The 12012-nt window shown below is 45.1% G+C and overlaps 1 protein-coding gene across 3 annotated transcripts in view; it reads left to right on the top strand.

The window, feature by feature from the left end:
• Positions 1-7848, top strand: part of Brms1 (breast cancer metastasis-suppressor 1-like protein) — a 29247-nt gene extending 21399 nt beyond the window's left edge. The window contains exons 9-10 of one of the 3 annotated variants that reach the window (XM_075699379.1): positions 567-596; positions 7399-7848. In XM_075699379.1, the coding sequence (XP_075555494.1) occupies positions 567-568 (2 nt within the window). In that variant the 3' untranslated portion in view covers positions 569-596; positions 7399-7848. Of the gene's footprint in view, positions 1-566; positions 597-4817; positions 4830-7398 lie in introns of those variants that run through there. The other 2 variants (XM_075699380.1, XM_075699378.1) reach the window with 2 other exon arrangements.
• The last annotated feature ends 4164 nt before the right edge of the window (positions 7849-12012 follow it).

The raw sequence follows: 12012 nt of genomic DNA, 5'->3' as shown, positions 1-12012 counted from the left end.
TCCCAGATCATGCGCACAGGCTAGACTGAGCACCACAAAAGCGGCAAGTGTGCCTACCAAGTTCGTCTGTGTGCTTACAGAAGTTGAATTCGTGCAGCACGGTATAAACTGCCAGCATCGTGCAGTAAAGCTCGCACTTCACAGCATTGCGACAATGCACGATGGGCGAACGCGTAACGCACCCACAGCCCCAACCACCACAATATGTTAAGTAGACTGAAGCATAAGAGTTAGCAAGAGCCTGTAAACAAGTTTTCTCTGCAGCTGTAGTTTTAAGAAATGCTGAACTTGCATTTACGCATGAAAATATCTGAATAACTGCACCATGAAAATAAAGTGACTCCAGAAATGAACCTGTTTTTTATTTAAGTAAAGCACAAAGTACAGAAATGAACCTGTAACGAACCAACCTTAGATTCGGCAACAGCTGGCACTTTTGTCAAGGTTTTGTGCGACTTCCAGAACTATTCAAACAATTCGGTTTGAAAATATTCGACACTAATTACTATTTGCTTCGGCTTCGCTTGGAAACAAAAAATTTATATTTGCACAAATCTACTTTTCAGAATTCTGAAGATACAAGAAATATCGTGGAAGTAAGTTTTCAGTGGGTAAAACCAATTAGCATGGAATAAGCAAGCGATAGCATGGAAACTCTACACAGACATCAAAGGACTAAGTGTCAAAAGTTACAATGACGTTACAATTTTTGTCTTCCCCTTGCCACGCAGCGGGGGCTTCAGGGTGACACTATCCAGAGTTCCAACATCTCAAGACTGTTGCCATAAATCTTTTACAGTGCAATGGGTCTCTTGTCTCAAAACCTTGTAAGACACAGTCCCCCAAAGAAAACACTTCCACGCACGTTGAGGCATCTGGCCCGCTCGCAGAACGTCTCGGCATAGGTGCAGTCCAACGGCAGTAGGCTGACTTCAAAAGCCACGGCACTGCACAACAACGCACCTACACCTTCTGATGGCACCAAACTTAACCTAGAGTCAGCACCTGCTGGTTGCCACCTTTGGCCATTCCAGCTAGAGATAGTGGTACATAAAACAAGCCAGCGTTAACAACCTAGCCAAATGCGCGTTTTGACTTAATTTTACCTGAACTCCTACTTTTACGAATTTCGCTCACCATCTCTGGTCTTCACACAGTTATTTCTGCGCCTGAATCAAGGCAGGCCTCGATGGAATGCTTTCCAACTTTCAAATCTACCCACTTCAATGCCGCTTGCTCGTCTGCTCTTTCACCTGACTCTACTTGTGGCTCAAAGCTGTCAAATACAGCTATCTCCGCCCTTGCTACCAGTTTGCTGCTCTCTTTCTGTTGTTGCTCCTCATCGAACCCTTCCCAAGGGTCTGGACAGTTGTTGGCATAGTGTACAAACTTCTTGTATTGGAACCATCGGATAGCTGCCGTCCGAGATTTTCTTGTCTGCATTCCCTGCTTGGTCACTCATCTCACCTACTCTTCTGTCTTCTTCATGTAGTGGCTTATCTGAATGCTTACGGGTTCGGCCCATGCGTGTTGCTTTCCTCATATACCTAGGCTACCTCAGCAATGCCACTAGCGACAAGCCAGTCCTATGCTTCATTCTGCATTGCTTACTTCTCCTTACTTCTGATATCTGTTTAAGCCTGTCAGTGATAGCCATATCTTTTATAACCTTCAAGGTAGTGACATCCCTACTCGTCGGGTCATATGAGAACAAGGTCTCTAACCTGGTCGCCACCTGATGCCACGAATCGCCCTGTTCTTTCTTCACAGACAGGAATAAATGTCGATACTCATTATGAGTTTTAACTACCTTTAGAATGCTTCCTTTCAGTTTAGGATATGGCATCGCATTATCGTCCGACTTGCTTGCGCCATATGCTTTCATCTTCTCCTTCAGGAATGGGAGCAAGATCACACCACAAATATTCTCGGGAATTCGCAGTGTTTCAATGAGAGTATATGCACCTTTAAACCATGCGGGCACTGTGGGATCCGCCTCTGGCAGTGTAGCAAGGACTACCTTCAGTTCTTTCGCATACTCCCCCAGCTTGATCCCCGACAACTTCGTTTGCCAGTGCTGTTCATCCACCAGAGGCTGAAGCTGCATTTGAGCTAGTTTAATTTTTTTCCATCTCTAGCGTGAGTCTGAGCTTCTCAAGCTAAAACGCTTCTTTTGTGAGCAACTGCTCACGCTGTCTAATTCGTACATTTTCGCCTTCCTGACTGGTCATGTCACTCAGCCACAGTGAGACGTCCTGTGAACTTCCCTTTAACTAGAAGAAATCACTCGGGCGCTAGCGTGACATGGTGGACCAAGAGACAGCAGATAGGTGCCCTACCTTGACCACTCTTGTCTCCGCCACTTGCACTACATCCAGGGGGACTGTTGGCCTCCTGTGGTGCTCCTGGCAGGTCGTCGTAACAGCACCTGCTGAGTTGTTCATTGCAAAAACAAATCGGCGAACTTCTGGTTCCTTTCCCAGGCTTCTCACTGATCTCAAGGTCCACGTCGCTACCATCTCTACGCTGCCCTCGACGTCTCCTGTACTCCAACTGCACAGCGCCGTGTCGCTGTGCAGCCCTCGACGTCTCCAGCGCTCGTGTGGTTCACCTCATTAGAGTTGCAAACTCCGCAGCGCTACGCTGCTATGCCACCTTTGACGTCTCCGGCGTTCTTGTGGTGTGCATGTCTTCGAGATTCCTGCAGCTCTGCTCACCAACAATGAGCTTGCTGCTCACTGTCCAACTCGCAGCCTTGCTCATAGCTTCCTGCACCGTCCTTCTGACATTGATGTCGTTTCTTTTCTAAGGGGCTCCAAACGTTCTCCTGCCTGCTTGCTCTCTGCCCAAGCAACCGAAATGTCACTTGTCTTCAGTAGGAAAACGTCACAACCCTGTCGACTGTGCCACTTAATATTCGCCTCGATGCCAGCGAGGGAAACTTGAAGGTGTTGTGGATGTAGCAAAGTCACATTACAGTAGGCAAGGCTGGGACGCCGATTGCCAGGGATTAACTGTTTATTAAAATGGAATACTCAAGCAATAGAATAGAAGCTTTTTACACAGACATCACAGGACTGCACGTCAAACGTTACGATGACGTTTTGATCATCTCTTTATTAGCCAAACCTCCACCAAATCTGCTTCCAACGGCCATGCATGTACTTCAAAGCATCCCCAACATCACCCTCGCCCCATCGTTCATCCAGTCACACTGCAGTGCGTGCACTGTGCACACAACAGGGCTCCAGGGTGACACTATCCGGAGCTCCAACATCTTGAGACCATTGCCACAAGTCCTTTGCAGTGCAGCGTAACTCTTTTCTCACAACCACACATGTTGAGGCATCCGGTCTGGAATGTCTCAGTATGGGTGCGATCCAGTGGCAATTGGTTGACTTCAGAGCCTGCTTCCACAAACTGAATGACAGAAACCCCAACTCAAACTCCTTCAGCGCTCTCCGTAAACCACTGCTCCCCCACCGACCACAACTGACGGCTATAACTCTCTTCCGCCGTCGTGTTGTCAAGTCGCGCGTCTCTTTTGACCACACCGCGTGGCCCTTGCATGTAGCCACTCGCACAAACAACGCTGAACTCCACTGCAACTGAACAGTATCATTATCATCATCAGCCTGGTTACGCCCACTGCAGGGCAAAGGCCTCTCCCATACTTCTCCAACTACCCCGGTCATGTACTAATTGTGGCCATGCTGTCCCTGCAAACTTCTTAATCTCATCCGCCCACCTAACTTTCTGCCGCCCCCTGGTACGCTTCCCTTTGCTTGGAGTCCAGTCCGTAACCCTTAATGACCATCGGTTATCTTCCCTCCTCATTACATGTCCTGCCCATGCCCATTTATTTTTCTTGATTTCAACTAAGATGTCATTGACTTGCATTTGTTCCCTCACCCAATCTGCTCTTATCCCTTAACGTTACACCTATCATTCTTCTTTCCATAGCTCGTTGCGTTGTCCTCAATTTAAGTAGAACCCTTTTCGTAAGCCTTCAGGTTTCTGCCCCGTACGTGAGTACTGGTAAGACAGCTGTATAACACAACAGTACACAACAGCATAAGTACTTCCTTCTACGAATCCAAACCAGACAGGTTTACAGGGACGTGGAGACTTGATGTGGTCAACAGTGGTCAAGCAAGAGTTGTCTCCAGAGCCACCATCTCAACGATGGGGCTTGTCTTCATCAGGGTAGCAACAGCTTTCTTTGACAGTGTTTAGGTGTAAAGCTCATGCTCCCCCACCTCCATGGGGAAAAAAAACATGGTATAGGGTGAGGGAAGGCGAAATGTTGAACATCAAAGGATATAGAAAAAAGTCAAAAGACAGTCCTTGTGAGGTGCTTCTTCTGTCTCCTTCTTTGTTTCTTTAATGTTCTTTTTTTCTGTGTGTGTGTGTGTGTGTGTGGGCTGTTACCACATTTTGTAAGATAAGGCACCCAGCCCTACGTTGCACCACTTTGCGAAATTTTAGAAAGGAAATTGAGGGAGATTAGTTTCTGATTAGGCAAAGAGGAGGTGGATGCTTTGTGATGTCATGATACAGTGGCTCGCCTTGTTATTGCAATTATTGCACTCCCAAATGCAAGTGTTGCTAAAAGAAACATGCACAACATTTGTGTGTGTGTGTGAGCAACGCTATTAACCCTATACACAATGTCGGCAGCTTTAGCTCTCTCTCATGATGTGATAATGATGTCGACCATGTCAGGTCCAGCATTGCTAGACCAACTTTTGTTTCACATTAAAATATAAGTGTTTCCCAACCTTCATGCTTGCTAAGTGTTCTCCCTTTACGTGCAGGAAGCGTGTGGTCAAGTCTCTAAAACTTTGAAAATATGTGTATGTGCTCTTTCGGTATTTCACTACTGGTTAAGAGTCATTTTTGATACTATAACCTTGGTGATAATTCTTCGCTGTTACAGTTCTACCAAGCATGTCACACCAAACACTTCATTTCTTGCGAAGTTGATACATTCAAGTTATATTGCTTTCAATACTAATTAGATGTTTCCTTTTATAGTGGACAGTGCTGTATATAGAAATAAAGTGATTTTATAAACTCTTTTTCTGAGGTGATCAGTACTTTGTGTTTACAGTGATTTTCACTTAGTTTGCGTTATGCTTACGTTACGTTTACATTTTGCGTTACATTAAGTTGTGTAATTTCAGATGCTGGTTGAATGGTGGCGCAGGGTCCTTTGGCACCTGTTGTTTGCTCAGTATAATTTTTTTTTCTCTTGAAAAGTTCTGAATTTATATGTGGCACCGTACTTCTTGTCTGAGCACACGCAATTGGCTGAAGTTCCTGGCAGCACGAAAAAATTTAAAATAAACTCCGGATGTTGTGAATAACTGAGCTTTTTTGCTCCTCATGTTAAACGTTGCCAGAATAAGATTGCTCTCTCGCGCAACACAAAGGTGAAACCTCGTAGAACCTATTTTCAGCATGCTATCAGGTTCCACTGGCTCATCGTTTTTGTACGTACAAAAGACTGCAGTGTCATCTTCAAAAAGCGAATCGTGGGGTTTATCCCTTTGTCGATAGCCGCATGGTCAGCATTATAGCACAGCCATTGTTCAACACCTGTGCATCAGGACCTGATGGTGTCGCACTGAAAATCTGTTTATCTATATTTCAGAATGATATGGTAAGTGTTTTGTGGCTTGTGAACTCGTTCCCCGTATCTCTCGACATACGAAGGACATGATGACTGAAGTGCATCTGTCTTTTTCTTCCCAACACCTGTGTCATTTCCAAGTTTATGTTCCTGATTACCACATTTAGTGAAATTTACATCTCATTAATTACCCGTGATAAAAAGTGTACAAACCCGAGGTTTCACGAAAAAGAAAAATATTTCTTTGTTTCTTACGTGCAGATATGAGAATTTACAAGCGCATTGACATGTTTGTGTAGTAAAGTTTGGGCCGCAGTTGTCAATTTTAGGCTGTGTGGCTATGTTTGGAGCCCCCCTCTCCAGAGTTTGATATGACAAAGGCCGTACAAATAAAATTAAATTCTGGGGTTTTACATGCCAAAACCATGATCCAATTATGAGACACACAAGAAGGCCATACCATGGCGGGAACATTAGTTAATGTGTGTGCATTAGTAAAGGTGTATTCATCCGTGTGCCAATTCTTTTCTTCCGCTACACTGAAACCAAATCCCGAGCAGCTTTTTTTAAGTTATATCTCTCACAGCATAAGAAGCCAACAAACAACAAAACTAAGGACAACACAGGGAAAATTACTTGTTCTTACTAATTTAATGAAAGAAATGATAAATTAATGGAAATGAAAGTGGATGAAAAAACAACTTGCCGCAGGTGGGGAACTATCCTACGTCTTTGCATTTTTGCAAATGATCCTACGGCTTTGCATCGTGATATATATATATATATATAGTATCCTAAATGCTATCATAACAAAATTTCAAACCACCCATCTTTCTACAAAAATCTCAGGTGCACCAATGAGTGGATGTCAGCTCATTCTACCAACTGGTCTTGGTTGAAGATACGCAGCTTTCTCTCCATGTTTCCACTAGTGCACTGGAAGCTGCATAGGAGAGAAGCCAAGTGCACAAAGCCCCGCCCAAAAGTTCAGTGTCTCAGCGGTGAAAGGGCTCGTTGCAGCGAAAGGGCTCGTTGTGGCACCCCATGACAGCCATGGCAGGCTGCACTGCGCAGCATGCTGCTGCTATATCAGAGGCCACGCTCGGCAGACGCAGCCATGCGCAACTGTCGTGCGCAGACTGGCAGTGTAAAGATGAAATTATTTTCCTATCTTTCTGATGTCTGAGACAAGTATATGTTTCATTAATCTAACTCAAAGTGTAGCAATTATGCATTACTGAGAATGTTCTCGCAATCATGAAATCGGCCAATAGCTTTTGGTAGTTCCAGCTACTTGCGATGACACTGCATGATGACATTGCTGAAGCTAGAGCAAGCGATGTTTCGCTGTTTTCAACGCGAGATTGTAAATTCCCTGCTGCGTGCAGTGCAGTAATACTTGGCTCATATGTTTACAGGAGCCTCTTGTACAGATTGGCAACATTCTCTTATTCTGTTCAAAAAGTTTTTCAGGGCCACTTTAATGTTGCTTGGAAATACAGGAAGCATACCTATGTATTTCTTTCATATGTTGCATTACCTTTTTGGTCATGAATATGACTACTTAGAGAAGTCTCTCTAATATATAGCATCGCACACTGTGTATGAAGTGGAATATAATTGCGATGGATGCTACTACTTGTAACAATCAACTGATATCAAGGATACGAATGCTGCTTTCTCTATGTTTTATTTTGGTACAGCTTTGTTCACAGTGCTGTTTTGACGTGCAGTGATTTTAGATCCTCATTTGCTTCTTGCAGTACTTGTGTGACTGCCTTGGAATGTGCATTAGAAGCCAGGCCGCAGGACTTCCGAGTTGTACATAGAAGCTGGGAATGGGGGACAGACAGTCATCGGAACCATCAGTGCTCAAGGATGCAGTGCGGCACAGAATGTGCATTTCTAGCCAGCCTTGTGCTCCCAGCCTGCCTTTCTTTTTTTCCTTGTGAACTTTGTAGCTTTTACAATAGTTCTTTTAGTACAGTTACTATTTAGAAGTGTCTTACACAACGCTGCTTGCCTGTGTCTCATCCTGAGTGTCGAAGCAAACGTCAAGCCATTTCATGGAATGTTGCTGCACAGCTGATGAAAGGCCATTTCTCCCTTTTTCCTTTTATTTTCTTTTTCTAGAATTTGGTGTGCTGAGCAAGCTCATTGTGCTGCCTCCACATCATGTTGACCTGTAAATAAACATTGTTTTCAAAGACGCAGAGGTGTGCCTCACTTGGCTCATGCTATGACAAGAAATAATTTGCAAGCCTCATATGCAGCAACTGTCACCTTTTATAAGTTTAATGTCACAATTGACCATTTGCAAAATTCTGGAATATGGCTTCGCTGCAAAACCCTCAACTAAGAACATGTTTTACCGTCAAGCACAAAGTGTTTAAATGGGAAAGCAAGACTACAGGGACATATCATGCTTTCTTGTATACATACTTGTCTTGTCTGAGTAGTATTCCTAAATTGACGCCTTTCATGTTTATCAAAAGGACAGTATAGCTACGGTCCTTTGTTTTTCAGTGTTACATTGTTTTAAATTTGAGGGTAACAAATCTGATGTTAAAACAGAAAGACTAGGAAGAAATCAAGGTTTTTGCTGTTTGGTGGCCCAATGTTTAGGTTACTCCTGGTAACTTTCACTAACGATTAACACATGCAATGGTTTCTTTTTGATCAATTTCTCATTGGCAGGCATTATTTATACTTTAATAAACAAGGAACAACAAATAGAGACTTGTTTGGCGATCCCTTCTTTACTTGGGTCTCTCCATTTTATTTAACAAAGTAAAACTACAGTAGTGTAAGAGGCAAGATGCTTTTCCTTATCTTGTGGGCCCTTGTTGACTTACATTATCATGTACAGGCGCTGACGAAAATGGTATACTCCAAGCAGCGGGAGCCGGAGCAACAGCAAACTGCATCGCGACGCCATCTACAGGGCAGCATCTGGGATCGAGACAGCCAATGGGTGCCCTTTATCTGCAGGCATGTCGCTTGACTCGTGTCGGTGTAGATGGCGTCGCGATGCAGTGTGCCGCTGCTCCGGTTCCCGCTGCGTGGAGTATACCACTTTTGTCAGCGCCTGTGCATTTTAAGCATTTCTTTGTCCATTCTAGACCTGTCCTCCTTGTCTGTTGTCCTGTTTTACTAATTCGTGCCACACGCTTGCAATAACATTAATGGAATACCACCAATGCCCGTCTGCCACCCTTCTTTGAATGTAACGTCACTGAGTAAAACATCCTCTCAGCGTCGTGCCTACTCTGCAATGCAGTGCAGCGTCAGTGCTGCAATTGGTTCCTAGCACATTATTGCCATTTACACGTATGCGACACGCTGGGAATGTGGAGGACTGGTCATTGTCAAATTCATGTAAACGTGGCTACTAAAAAAATCAACCAGCTTTTGTTCACTCGAGGCTGGCAGGTGCTCTGCACATATATATTGAATGTGGCGGTCTTCACTAGAGTGTTCAGGGAAGAGGAAGCCTGTATGTATCATATTCATATATAAATAACTACTTCTAATATATATCTACCACTTGCTAGCATAAGGTGGGCAGTGTACATTGGTTTTGCGACAAACACAATTATTATTATCCTTTACAAAAGAGGTGAACTTCGGGGAAAAGTTTAGTTTAATCTGATTTTGATAAAGCTTGTTCAGGAGTGCAAAAATCAGGAATCAATGAGTTCTACTCAAAAATGAAGGACCCAAAGTATAATTTACTAGCATATTGTATACTGTAAAAGTAGCGCACAAACCCATCAAAAAAGGCAGCAAATTTTCAGAGGTCAAGCCTTTGAAAGGTGTAATTTGGTTGTCCAGGTCGTATGGTTTCTGGGCTTCAGTTTCGTTAAAGGGGTGGAGACATGAAAATTTTCGTTCGTGCGTTTTTCAATTCAAGCGTTGCGTACTGCTTCGGGAAGCACGATACACACCGCGATCGAGATTCATATATATCGATAAATAATTTAATAATAGCGTTATTATACCGAGCGATTTCGGTTTCTGGGCTCCGGGTGATGCTATGACGTCATAGGAGAGGAAACGCAACACGCATAGAGTTTCTAAATAAATATACTAATATGAAACTCTATGGCAACACGGCTTGGTCACGTGGGTCACAAAAATAGTGACGTAAAACTATGCTGCGTCGTCTGCTCGCGCATACGCGTGCTCTGCCAGCCGAGGTAAACAACTGGCAATTCGAAGTGCATGTCGCGATTATTATAATTATTGCGAAAAGCGAAAACAACGGTAGGAAAATATTGCGGCTTGTGAGAGTCGGTGATTCAATCCGAAGGGCCGTAAGTTTTAGCTTTGAAGTGAACCGGAAAAGGCCTAGCGACGATATCGGCGGCGCCAAACAATCAGAGGCGGCGAGGCTGCCGTCGGTGTCAGAGTGACCACTCCTCGGTCGCCGATTGGCCGCTTCGGCGTACGGCTGCCGCATAAATGGGTCCCGGGCCCGTCCTCTCTACGGCAAGGAAATCTCGCCGTTCGCGAGCAAAATTCTATGTAGGATAGGCGGTGGAGACGGTGGTTGGAGAAAATCGGGGTGTTCCACAGTTTCAGTCTTGGTTTGAGCAAGTAAACGACCCCTCGCAGCGTCTGTCCTTGATAATCACGGAGGAAGGAAACTAAGGAGAGGCCCTGACGTCACTCTTTGTGAAGCAAAAGTGAAGCCGGAAACTGGCGTTGCTCATGGCGATGCTCCGCCTTTTGGGCCACCCTCCTCGCTTGTTTACATCTTTCGCGAAACCACGCCGCGCTGCGCGTGGTGTCGCGCGCTCGCGCAACATCTGGCAGAGCACGGTGCAGGTAACACAGCGCAACAAGACACGGTGACTAACGCAAACTCGCCCACTCAGCGCCTTTGCCACGGCCCGAAACCTACCAGAGCAACACGTGTGAGCGCTCAAAACCATAACAACGCCGCCATTGTAGCCCAAAAGGCGTGGCCATACAACAAAAAAAAATAAAAAAGCAGCAAAAAAATGAGAACCGACTACGTCATTTCCGCCACACTTTTTTCCTAGCGCGCGGAGGGGGTAGGGCCTCTCCTTAGTTTCCTTCCTCCGTGTTGATAATGGTATAGGAAGTGTCAGGGTTTCATTGTGGACTGACCGGGTGGCATCATTTCCTACCAAGGAGGTTATAAACTCCTTGTTTCCGACGTTTCCGACGATGCCACAGTGTCCCGGAAGCCATTGGAAAATGATGTCATGTCCCTTTATGAGAGTTTGATGGAGAACCTCTCTGGTCTCAAACACTAGTTGTTCATGGGTGTTTCGTCGTAAGGCTGACTGCGGACTATGAAGGGTTGCCTAGAGTCGCAAAAAACGACCCACTTTCGAAGTTTGGCTTTTGCGATGCAATTAACAGCGGCACGTAGAGCGGCAAGTTGTTGCCATAGCTAGAGGTCGTTTTTTGCGACACTTTGAACGTAATTGTAACTCGTAAGGCCAGGATGACAACAGCGCCTGTGAAGTTGGTTGTGACCACGACCGGCTTTATAATAAAGCCGGTCGTGGTTGTGACAGATCAATCGGTGTAAATGTGCTTTCATATGCCTGTGAACTGATGTAGAGCCACTGTTGATTGACGGGTCTTCTTCTTAATTTCTGGAATCCTGAGGCATACTTGTGGCTGTCGTAGGCACGACCAGAGGGGTAACAGTGGTCTTGCTGCTGGTGCAGGGCCCGACGGAAGGTAGCCTTGATGTGTCGCAAGAAGTTTGGAAAATGTGGCTTGAGGTCTTTGTGCAGTCAAAGCAGCAATATATATAGTGACTGGCAGTCGAATATCGAATGTGTGCTTTAAGGTTGTCAGTCGTTATATATATTGGAACCAAGTAGTCTATAGCAATCGTGATTGTTGCGTGAGTAGGAGGGGCATCGTGGTAGTCCAAGACATATGTCCGTAGAGGCTGCGCCTTGTCAAATTTCGAGGATACGAATGTTTGTTTTACATATGTTTGCCAAACCTGGCAAGATGTACCGTAAGAAGCCCAGAAACAGTGCTCTGTACAACCGCAACCAGCGAGCGTCTGTGATATCGCCGTTGATGGCAACATGTGCACTGGCAGCGCCGCCACAGAGTAGCATGGCTTCTCCGCACACGGTCGTTGCAGCTTCGGAACTTTTGACCTAGACTGTACCTACATTAGATTGACAGCTACGGAGCATTCACAAGAAACTGGAGACTGAAATTTCTGTTGTGTCGCCGCGACGCGTAGACGGACGTCGACAACCACAACAGGGTATAGCTACATACAACGCTGTAAAATGGCAATAATTAAATTCCTTCGTTTCACAGCGAAGCTGTTTATGGCTACGCTTCCGTGCATTTTTCGTCTGCGTGTGCAA

Source organism: Dermacentor variabilis, chromosome 7 (assembly GCF_050947875.1).
Source record: "Dermacentor variabilis isolate Ectoservices chromosome 7, ASM5094787v1, whole genome shotgun sequence".
In the NCBI taxonomy this organism is placed as follows: domain Eukaryota; kingdom Metazoa; phylum Arthropoda; class Arachnida; order Ixodida; family Ixodidae; genus Dermacentor; species Dermacentor variabilis.
Note: the sequence above shows the minus strand (reverse complement) of the source record. Positions and strands in the feature narration are given on the sequence as shown.